Source organism: Oncorhynchus clarkii, chromosome 20, assembly GCF_045791955.1.
Source record: "Oncorhynchus clarkii lewisi isolate Uvic-CL-2024 chromosome 20, UVic_Ocla_1.0, whole genome shotgun sequence".
Taxonomy (NCBI): Eukaryota; Metazoa; Chordata; class Actinopteri; order Salmoniformes; family Salmonidae; genus Oncorhynchus; species Oncorhynchus clarkii.
The window spans coordinates 4,639,524-4,651,389 of record NC_092166.1 but is presented as its reverse complement, the minus strand read 5'-3'; the positions used below and the strand labels follow the sequence as shown (position 1 = coordinate 4,651,389).

General features: G+C 46.2%; 1 protein-coding gene across 1 annotated transcript in view; it reads left to right on the top strand.

The window, feature by feature from the left end:
* The window catches only part of LOC139375798 (receptor-type tyrosine-protein phosphatase mu-like), a 418,014-nt gene that overhangs the window by 275,237 nt on the left and 130,911 nt on the right, over positions 1-11,866 (top strand). The window contains exon 20 of the mRNA XM_071117668.1: positions 49-260. Within this exon, the coding sequence (XP_070973769.1) occupies positions 49-260 (212 nt within the window). The remainder of the gene's footprint in view (positions 1-48; positions 261-11,866) is intronic.

Below are 11,866 nucleotides of genomic sequence, written 5' to 3'. Positions count from 1 at the left end.
TTTCTGCCTGCCTGCCTGCCTGCCTGCGTCTTCTCTGTATCTGTCCAGACGACAGCCAGACGCTGGGTGGTGGTGGTAGCTGCAGCGACACCAGTAGTCTGGTCCAGTCTCACGGCCACTCCCTGAGAAAGAGGGAGGGGACAGTAGACGCGCCCTACCAGACGGGCCAGCTCCACCCTGCTATCAGAGTAGCCGACCTGCTGCAGCACATCACGCAGATGAAGTGTGCGGAGGGATACGGCTTCAAGGAGGAGTACGAGGTGGGACCAACTTTCACCTTTTGACCTTTCACCTCCCGCTCATTGAGACACGTCCCCCCTCCCCCCCACCCCCTCTTCTCACTGTGCCTTGGTTCCAACTCTTTAAAACTGGATCCATCCTTTCTTCCTTCATTATAGTAGTTAGTGATGTAACTTGACAGGGGAAGGGGAAAGGGGAACAGGGGAAAGTTACTGAATGTGTGGGGGACACAACTTCACCTTTCACCTTGAGCTCACTGTGTCGGTTCCATTTTCTTCTACCTTGTTCGCTGCTCTCACTTCTACAATTCAGATTCCGTAAATTAATTTAAATTAATTTAAATTCCGGGTTTAAAGAAATGGAGACTACGTCATTGTAAATAGATGGCACTTTTTAAGTCTTGAATTATATTGAGTTTTAATTTGTCCCCTAGGATACGTCTCAAATGGCACACTATTCCCTGTATAGTGCACTACGTTTAACCAGATCACCCTATTGGCCCTGGTCTAGAGTCGTTTCACTATATAGGGAATAGGACTCTGGTCTAAAGTAGTGCCCTGTATAGGGAATAGGACTCTGGTCTAAAGTAGTGCACTATATAGGGAATAGGGCTCTGGACACAGAGACAGACTGCCACTGTGTCTCTCTGACACTCTGCCTCTTTCTCTCTGACACCCTGCCTCTTTCTCTCTGACACCCTGACTCTTTCTCTCTGACACCCTGACTCCTTCTCTCTGACACCCTGACTCTTTCTCTCTGACACCCTGCCTCTTTTTCTCTGACACTCTGCCTCTTTCTCTCTGACACCCTGCCTCTGTCTCTCGGACACTCTGCCTCTTTCTCTCTGACACCCTGCCTCTTTCTCTCTGACACCCTGCCTCTTTCTCTCTGACACCCAAACGAGTCGAGTCGAGGCAAGCGGAGCCTCATTCTCATTTCCCTCGTTACGCTAGCTGGGCCCGGTAGGGATCCAACCTGCCTCACAGACTATCCCCTTAAAACACAGGGAGTCAACCTGCCTCACAGACTATCCCCTTAAGACACAGGGAGTCAACCTGCCTCACAGACTATCCCCTTAAAACACAGGGATTCAACCTGACTCACAGACTATCCCCTTAAAACACAGGGATTCAACCTGCCTCACAGACTATCCCCTTAAAACACAAGGATTCAACCTGCCTAACAGACTATCCCCTTAAAACACAGGGAGTCAACCTGACTCACAGACTATCCCCTTAAAACACAGAGATTCAACCCCCTCCCCCCCAGGACAGAGGAGAGGAAGGGGGAGATAATGAAGCGATTAATTTGTTCTGTTTTGATCGTGTAATGTTCCAATGTGTATTTCAAATTGGTCCTGGCATCACATGTTGGTGGGATTATAGTCTTGCTGGCTGGTTCTGGCATCACATGTTGGTGGGATTATAGTCTTGCTGGCTGGTTCTGGCATCACATGTTGTTGGGATTATAGTCTTGCTGGCTGGTTCTGGCATCACATGTTGGTGGGATTATAGTCTTGCTGGCTGGTTCTGGCATCACATGTTGGTGGGATTATAGTCTTGCTGGCTGGTTCTGGCATCACATGTTGTTGGGATTATAGTCTTGCTGGCTGGTTCTGGCATCACATGTTGGTGGGATTGTAGTCTTGCTGGCTGGTTCTGGCCAGCATGTTGGTGGGATTATAGTCTTGCTGGCTGGTTCTGGCATCACATGTTGGTGGGATTATAGTCTTGCTGGCTGGTTCTGGCCAGCATGTTGGTGGGATTATAGTCTTGCTGGCTGGTTCTGGCATCACATGTTGGTGGGATTATAGTCTTGCTGGCTGGTTCTGGCATCACATGTTGGTGGGATTATAGTCTTGCTGGCTGGTTCTGGCATCACATGTTGGTGGGATTATAGTCTTGCTGGCTGGTTCTGGCCAGCATGTTGGTGGGATGATAGTCTTGCTGGCTGGTTCTGGCCAGCATGTTGGTGGGATTATAGTCTTGCTGGCTGGTTCTGGCATCACATGTTGGTGGGATTATAGTCTTGCTGGCTGGTTCTGGCCAGCATGTTGGTGGGATTATAGTCTTGCTGGCTGGTTCTGGCCAGCATGTTGGTGGGATTATAGTCTTGCTGGCTGGTTCTGGCCAGCATGTTGGTGGGATTATAGTCTTGCTGGCTGGTTCTGGCCAGCATGTTGGTGGGATTATAGTCTTGCTGGCTGGTTCTGGCATCACATGTTGGTGGGATTATAGTCTTGCTGGCTGGTTCTGGCCAGCATGTTGGTGGGATTATTGTCTTGCTGGCTGGTTCTTGCATCACATGTTGGTGGGATTATAGTCTTGCTGGCTGGTTCTGGCCAGCATGTTGGTGGGATTATAGTCTTGCTGGCTGGTTCTTGCCAGCATGTTGGTGGGATTATAGTCTTGCTGGCTGGTTCTGGCCAGCATGTTGGTGGGATTATAGTCTTGCTGGCTGGTTCTGGCCAGCATGTTGGTGGGATTATAGTATTGCTGGCTGGTTCTTGCTACGTTAGGTCATGTTGTAGCCTTGAGAATGGAATGTTTTCCTTCTTCGTCTCAAGACATTGAGACGTACAGTCGATCAAAATAACGTCTAGAAAGCTTCCTAAAGTGTGTATGATGGTAAATATCAATTGGTTCAACTTTGCAAACTCTATTGTAGCTGACGTAGCCAGACCTCGGCCGGGTCGCAGGTGTAAATGAGAACTTGTTCTCAACTGGTCTACCTGGTTAAATAAAGGTGATATGGCCTACCTGGTTAAATAAAGGTGAACTGGCCTACCTGGTTAAATAAAGGTGATCTGGCCTACCTGGTTAAATAAAGGTGAACTGGCCTACCTGGTTAAATAAAGGTGATCTGGCCTACCTGGTTAAATAAAGGTGATCTGGCCTACCTGGTTAAATAAAGGTGAACTGGCCTACCTGGTTAAATAAAGGTGATCAGGCCTACCTGGTTAAATAAAGGTGATATGGCCTACCTGGTTAAATAAAGGTGAACTGGCCTACCTGGTTAAATAAAGGTGAACTGGCCTACCTGGTTAAATAAAGGTGAACTGGCCTACCTGGTGAAATAATGGTAATCTGGCCTACCTGGTTTAAATAAATGTGATCAGGCCTACCTGGTTAAATAAAGGTGACCTGGCCTACCTGGTTAAATAAAGGTGATCTGGCCTACCTGGTTAAATAAAGCTGAACTGGCCCACCTGGTTTAAATAAATGTGATCAGGCCTACCTGGTTAAATAAAGGTGATCTGGCCTACCTGGTTAAATAAAGGTGATCTGGCCTACCTGGTTTAAATAAAGGTGCTCTGGCCTACCTGGTTAAATAAAGGTGATCTGGCCTACCTGGTTAAATAAAGGTGATATGGCCTACCTGGTTAAATAAAGGTGAACTGGCCTACCTGGTTAAATAAAGGTGAACTGGCCTACCTGGTTAAATAAAGGTGATCTGGCCTACCTGGTTTAAATAAAGGTGATCTGGCCTACCTGGTTAAATAAAGGTGATCTGGCCTAACTGGTTAAATAAAGGTTATATGGCCTACCTGGTTAAATAAAGGTGAACTGGCCTACCTGGTTAAATAAAGGTGAACTGGCCTACCTGGTTAAATAAAGGTGATCTGGCCTACCTGGTTAAATAAAGGTGATCTGGCCTACCTGGTTAAATAAAGGTGATCTGGCCTACCTGGTTAAATAAAGGTGATCTGGTCTACCTGGTTAAATAAAGGTGATCTGGTCTACCTGGTTAAATAAAGGTGATCTGGCCTACCTGGTTAAATAAAGGTGATCTGGCCTACCTGGTTAACTAAAGGTGATCTGGCCTACCTGGTTAAATAAAGGTGATCTGGCCTACCTGGTTAAATAAAGGTGATCTGGTCTACCTGGTTAAATAAAGGTGATCTGGCCTACCTGGTTAAATAAAGGTGATCTGGCCTACCTGGTTAAATAAAGGTGATCTGGCCTACCTGGTTAAATAAAGGTGAACTGGCCTACCTGGTTAAATAAAGGTGATCTGGCCTACCTGGTTAAATAAAGGTGATATGGCCTACCTGATTAAATAAAGGTCAACTGGCCTACCTGGTTAAATAAAGGTGAACTGGCCTACCTGGTTAAATGAAGGTGATCTGGCCTACCTGGTTAAAGAAAGGTGAACTGGCCTACCTGGTGAAATAATGGTAATCTGGCCTACCTGGTTTAAATAAAGGTGATCTGGCCTACCTGGTTAAATAAAGGTGAACTGGCCTACCTGGTTAAATAAAGGTGATCTGGCCTACCTGGTTAAATAAAGGTGATATGGCCTACCTGATTAAATAAAGGTCAACTGGCCTACCTGGTTAAATAAAGGTGAACTGGCCTACCTGGTTAAATAAAGGTGATCTGGCCTACCTGGTTAAAGAAAGGTGAACTGGCCTACCTGGTGAAATAATGGTAATCTGGCCTACCTGGTTTAAATAAAGGTGATCTGGCCTACCTGGTTAAATAAAGGTGAACTGGCCTACCTGGTTTAAATAAATGTGATCAGGCCTACCTGGTTAAATAAAGGTGATCTGGCCTACCTGGTTAAATAAAGGTGCTCTGGCCTACCTGGTTAAATAAAGGTGATATGGCCTACCTGGTTAAATAAAGGTGAACTGGCCTACCTGGTTAAATAAAGGTGAACTGGCCTACCTGGTTAAATAAAGGTGATCTGGCCTACCTGGTTTAAATAAAGGTGATCTGGACTACCTGGTTAAATAAAGGTGATCTGGCCTAACTGGTTAAATAAAGGTTATATGGCCTACCTGGTTAAATAAAGGTGAACTGGCCTACCTGTTTAAATAAAGGTGAACTGGCCTACCTGGTTAAATAAAGGTGATCTGGCCTACCTGGTTAAATAAAGGTGATCTGGCCTACCTGGTTAAATAAAGGTGATCTGGCCTACCTGGTTAAATAAAGGTGATCTGGTCTACCTGGTTAAATAAAGGTGATCTGGTCTACCTGGTTAAATAAAGGTGATCTGGCCTACCTGGTTAAATAAAGGTGATCTGGCCTACCTGGTTAAATAAAGGTGATCTGGCCTTCCTGGTTAAATAAAGGTGATCTGGTCTACCTGGTTAAATAAAGGTGATCTGGCCTACCTGGTTAAATAAAGGTGATCTGGCCTACCTGGTTAAATAAAGGTGATCTGGCCTACCTGGTTAAATAAAGGTGAACTGGCCTACCTGGTTAAATAAAGGTGATCTGGCCTACCTGGTTGAATAAAGGTGATCTGGCCTACCTGGTTAAATAAAGGTGATCTGGCCTACTTGGTTAAATAAAGGTGAACTGGCCTACCTGGTTAAATAAAGGTGAACTGGCCTACCTGGTTAAATAAAGGTGAACTGGCCTACCTGGTTAAATAAAGGTGATATGGCCTACCTGGTTAAATAAAGGTGAACTGGCCTACCTGAAACTAAATCAAACCCTAGCTATATTATGATACTGTACATCAGTTTGGACTGGTTTCCCAGACACTGGTTAAGCCTATTCCAGGGGGAAAAAAGCTCCCTCGAATGGAGAATAATTTAGTCCAAGAGAAGTCTAATCTAAGTCTGAGAAACCAGCCCTATATGTCAGCTGTTGTGTTGCATGTTGACACTAGTCGGTGAATGCTGCTTCCCTGGGAAGTAACTATGTCACTATGTATGCTTTTTATCAAGTGCTATTTTATATGAGCCGTGACAGAGTAGGTATTGCATGGCCCGTGTTGTTCAGCATGTGTATCAGTCTGTCAGCACTCTTTAGTACAATAGGTTCTCTGTTGTAGTTTCCCAAGGGTTCTAAGGTACATTCTTAAGGAGAACCCGGAAGAACTCAACAGAACCGTCTTACTAAGGAGCCTGTTCTCAGCACTGTGACCAGTCTAACTGACCAGTCTAACTGACCAGTCTATCCAGGGGACTTCACTAAATTATTAATTCATACCAGGGGAACTCACTAAATTATTCCAATACTCTCTTCTGTTCTCGCTCTCCTCTTTCTTCCTTCTCTGTACTGTCTGTGTATCCCCAGTAACCATGCTGCTATTCTGTTGTCCCTGTACTGTCTGTGTATCCCCAGTAACCATGCTGCTATTCTGTTGTCCCTGTACTGTCTGTGTATCCCTAGTAACCATGCTGCTGTTCTGTTGTCCCTGTACTGTCTGTGTATCCCCAGTAACCATGCTGCTATTCTGTTGTCCCTGTCACTGTTCTGTCTGTGTATCCCCAGTAACCATGCTGCTGTTCTGTTGTCACTGTACTGTCTGTGTATCCCCAGTAACCATGCTGCTGTTCTGTTGTCACTGTACTGTACTGTCTGTGTTTCCCCAGTAACCATGCTGCTATTCTGTTGTCACTGTACTGTCTGTGTATCCCCAGTAACCATGCTGCTGTTCTGTTGTCACTGTACTGTACTGTCTGTGTATCCCCAGTAACCATGCTGCTGTTCTGTTGTCCCTGTACTGTCTGTGTATCCCCAGTAACCATGCTGCTATTCTGTTGTCACTGTACTGTCTGTGTATCCCCAGTAACCATGCTGCTATTCTGTTGTCACTGTACTGTCTGTGTATCCCCAGTAACCATGCTGCTATTCTGTTGCCCCTGTACTGTCTGTGTATCCCCAGTAACCATGCTGCTGTTCTGTTGTCACTGTACTGTACTGTCTGTGTATCCCCAGTAACCATGCTGCTGTTCTGTTGTCACTGTACTGTCTGTGTATCCCCAGTAACCATGCTGCTATTCTGTTGTCCCTGTACTGTCTGTGTATCCCTAGTAACCATGCTGCTGTTCTGTTGTCCCTGTACTGTCTGTGTATCCCCAGTAACCATGCTGCTATTCTGTTGTCCCTGTCACTGTTCTGTCTGTGTATCCCCAGTAACCATGCTGCTGTTCTGTTGTCCCTGTACTGTCTGTGTATCCCCAGTAACCTCCACATCATTACTGTGTGTTTAAGGTGGTTGTATTCACACACACTTGCATCCCAAATGGAACCATATTCCCTTTATAGTGCACTTCTTTTGTCCAGGGCCCATAGGGTTCACTATATAGGGAATAGTGTTTCATTTGGGACGCATATCCCACTGCTATGATTACTCACACAGACAGATGAGGACTACGCTGGGGAGGGGGATATTGTAAATAGTCTTGCAATTAAAGCATTTAATAGGACTGCAGTGGTACATTATCTCAGAGACCGATGAAGAGGAGAGAGAGACAATAGCAGCAGAAACACTAGCTTTATTTATTTTTTATGTTTGAGTTTCTTGTTCGTTCTACTATTGGTGCTGTTTCTGAGTACTCTGTCTGCCCTCCACAGACTGTCTCCATCTCCTCTTGCTCTATCAATATTGACTACCCTGTCCTTGTCATACTGGGAATTGTCAAATATATATATAAAAAAAAGGGATTGAAGAAAGACTGTCAGAGAGACAGAGAGGGAGGGAGAGAGGGGGAGCGAGAGTTGGAGAAGGTTAGGACAGAGACAGAAAGAGAGAGAAATAGAGAGGAGAGAGAGAAATGGAGAGGAGAGAGAGAAATAGAGAGGAGAGAGAGAGAAATAGAGAGGAGAGAGAGAGAAATAGAGAGTAGAGAGAGAAATAGAGAGGAGAGAGAGAGAAATAGAGAGGAGAGAGAGAGAAATAGAGAGGAGAGAGAGAAATAGAGAGGAGAGAGAGAAATAGAGAGGAGAGAGAGAAATAGAGAGGAGGGAGAGACATATAGAGGAGTTAGAGAAGTAGAGAGGAGAGAGAGAAATAGAGAGAAATAGAGAGGGGAGAGAGAAATAGAGAGGAGAGAGAGAAATAGAGAGGAGAGAGAGAAATAGAGAGGAGAGAGAGATAGAGAGGAGAGAGAGAAATAGAGAGGAGAGAGAGAAATAGAGAGGAGAGAGGAGAGAGAGAAATAGAGAGGAGAGAGAGAAATAGAGAGGAGAGAGAGAAATAGAGGAGAGAGAGAAATAGAGAGGAGAGAGAGAAATAGAGAGGAGAGAGAAATAGAGAGGAGAGAGAGAAATAGAGAGAGGGAGATGGGGAGAAGGTTAGGACAGAGACAGAAAGAGAGACAGAGAGGGAGGGAGAGCGGGGAGGGAGAGGTGGAGAAGGTTAGGACAGAGACAGAGGGAGGGAGAGAGGGGGAGGGAGAGGGGGAGAAGGTTAGGACAGAGACAGAAAGAGAGACAGATAGGGGGGGAGAGAGGGGAGGGAGAGGTGGAGAAGGTTAGGACAGAGACAGAGAGAGAGACAGAGAGGGAGGGAGGGAGAGGGGGAGAAGGTTAGGACAGAGACAGAAAGAGAGACAGAGAGGGAGGGGGGAGCGAGAGGTGGAGAAAGTTAGGACAGAGACAGAAAGAGAGACAGAGAGGGAGGGAGAGGGGAGAAGGTTAGGACAGAGACAGAGAGACAGAGAGGGAGGGAGGAAGGGAGGGAGAGAGGGGGTGCGAGAAGGGGAGAGAGTGCGAGTTCATTTAGTTGGTCCATTATAACAAACTATTATGAAGTTTGCCATGTAACAAAGACAGGCTTGGCCATGATTTGTCTTGTTAGAGTACTTTATATATTATTATATCATGTTATATTGACGTTAAACCCTGTAGACTTCAGAGTGAAAATGTCTGTGTCCAGAATAGCAGCCTTTTCCTTAAAGGGCACTACTTGTGACCATAGCCAAAATAAGTGCAATGCATTGACAATAGGATGTCCTTTTGTCTGGGAACTGATTTGTTTGGTTTAGGTGGCTTCATACGGCTATGAAACACTGTATCCTTCAGAAGGACAGTGACAGACAGCGAGGATGACATTGGGCTGCTTTCGTCACGTTCTCTCTCCTCTCCTGTCCCAAGATGCACTGCTGTGAGGATATCTTCCTCCTAATCCATTTCGAAGACACATATCCACCTCAGCTTGTCTGACCCCATGAGGACGGGGACAGATTTCTGTCTGACCCCATGAAAACGGGGACAGATTTCTGTCTGACCCCATGAAAACAGGGACAGATTTCTGTCTGACCCCATGAAAACAGGGACAGATTTCTGTCTGACCCCATGAAAACAGGGACAGATTTCTGTCTGACCCCATGAAAACAGGGACAGATTTCTGTCTGACCCCATGAAGACAGGGACAGATTTCTGTCTGACCCCATGAAAACAGGGACAGATTTCTGTCTGACCCCATGAAGACAGGGACAGATTTCTGTCTGACCCCATGAAGACGGGGACAGATATCCCTGGTCAACAGGAACCATATCCCCTATATTCTGCAATAGGGCCCTATAGGTCCCTGGTCAACAGGAACCCTATTCCCTATATTCTGCACTAGGGCCCTATAGGTCCCTGGTCAACAGGAACCATATCCCCTATATTCTGCACTAGGGCCCTATAGGTCCCTGGTCAAAGTACATGATATATTGAGAACATGTAGCCGTCTGGGTTACAGAGAGTAGAACAACGGCTAAACGGCTAATTATCAGGACTTTAATGTGTTGAAGTCTCCTGCCTGCCATTCTGGCGCTTGGCTCACTGTGCTGCCTGTCTCTCTTAAAGGGAAAGGTTTCCATCTCACTGTTCTGTCTCTCTTAAAGGAAAGGTTTCCATCTCACTGTTCTGTCTCTCTTAAAGGGAAAGGTTTCCATCTCACTGTTCTGTCTCTCTTAAAGGAAAGGTTTCCATCTCACTGTTCTGTCTCTCTTAAAGGAAAGGTTTCCATCTCACTGTTCTGTCTCTCTTAAAGGAAAGGTTTCCATCTCACTGTTCTGTCTCTCTTAAAGGAAAGGTTTCCATCTCACTGTGCTGCCTGTCTCTCTTAAAGGAAAGGTTTCCATCTCACTGTTCTGTCTCTCTTAAAGGAAAGGCTTCCATCTCACTGTTCTGTCTCTCTTAAAGGGAAAGGCTTCCATCTCACTGTTCTGTCTCTCTTAAAGGGAAAGGTTTCCATCTCACTTTGCTGCCTGTCTCTCTTAAAGGGAAAGGCTTCCATCTCACTGTGCTGCCTGTCTCTCTTAAAGGAAAGGCTTCCATCTCACTGTGCTGCCTGTCTCTCTTAAAGGGAAAGGCTTCCATCTCACTGTGCTGTCTGTCTCTCTTAAAGGGAAAGGCTTCCATCTTGTAGACAAACGCACCTGTCAGTCGGCCCGCGTGTAGATAGATGGAGGCGTCTGAGAAGCAGCAACATCGATGATTGATCAAGACTCTCAAGCCCGGTTTTATTGTCCAGCTAACAAAGTGTCTCTGGGTTCAAAATACATCAAGGGAAAGAGAGGGAAAGCTTTCTGCTCAAAGAAGCCAGGACATGAATTATTCATTGTGAGCATTATTCTGAATTGCCCTTCCAGAGTTCCTTTTACGTGGCTGGGTTCAGGGGTCAGTGTTCAGGGTTCCTGGAGTCTATATTGAACTGCTGTTACGTGGCTGGGTTCAGGGTTCAGGGTTCCTAGAGTCTATATTGAACTACTGTTACGTGGCTGGGTTCAGGGGTCAGGGTTCAGTGTTCCTGGAGTCTATATTGAACTGCTGTTACGTGGCTGGGTTCAGGGTTCAGGGGTCAGGGTTCAGGGTTCCTAGAGTCTATATTGAACTACTGTTACGTGGCTGGGTTCAGGGGTCAGGGTTCAGTGTTCCTGGAGTCTATATTGAACTGCTGTTACGTGGCTGGGTTCAGGGTTTAGGGGTCAGGGTTCAGTGTTCCTGGAGTCTATATTAAACTGCTGTTACGTGGCTGGGTTCAGGGTTCAGGGTTCAGTGTTCCTAGAGTCTATATTGAACTGCTGTTACGTGGCTGGGTTCAGGGTTCAGGGGTCAGGGTTCAGGGTTGAAATGGAAATGTATTGGGTTGTAATTTTTTGGATAAGCTGAGTTGATTGCTAAAATAAATTAACAACAACATGGGTTTGTTTACAGAGGTCTACTGTCTTGGAGCCAACACACACACAATGACAAAGACAAACACGCGCACACACACACACCAAACCCTTGTGAACTGCAGTTTGCAGTGAGGCTGGTGTGTTTTCATAATTTGTCTTAATTGTGCCTGGTATAGGATCAGTTCGGAGAAATCCCCACAGAGAGAGAGAGAGAGAGAGATATCCATATTTCATGAGCCAGTCATCTGAGTGCTGTGGATCTGAAGATGCTAAAGAGGCTTTATTCTCCCTGAACTGAATGACTGAGTCCTTCAGACAGACAGACAGACACACAGGGTGAGGGGCAGACAGACGGACAGACGGATGGATAGATGGAGAGAGAGGGAGGTGGGCAGACAAAAAAAATAGACATTCTGAATGAGTCTTTCAGACAGACGGACAGACAGACGGGCAGACAGGCTGAGGGGTAGACAGACAGGCTGAGGGGTAGACAGACAGGCTGAGGGGTAGACAGACAGGCTGAGGGGCAGACAGGCTGAGGGGTAGACAGACAGGCTGAGGGGTAGACAGACAGGCTGAGGGGTAGACAGACAGACATGGGCTCTTTTTTTGTCTGCTGTGGTAGTGTGACGCTGGGGGAGCTATTTGAGCGTGACACACGCTCTGTGACATCCTAATGGGCTCTCTGTTTGACATGAATCCCCAGGAACCTTTCTCTTCCCGTTGCCTTCTCATGTCTAATAATGATGTGGATACAACCCCCTCTCAGAATTA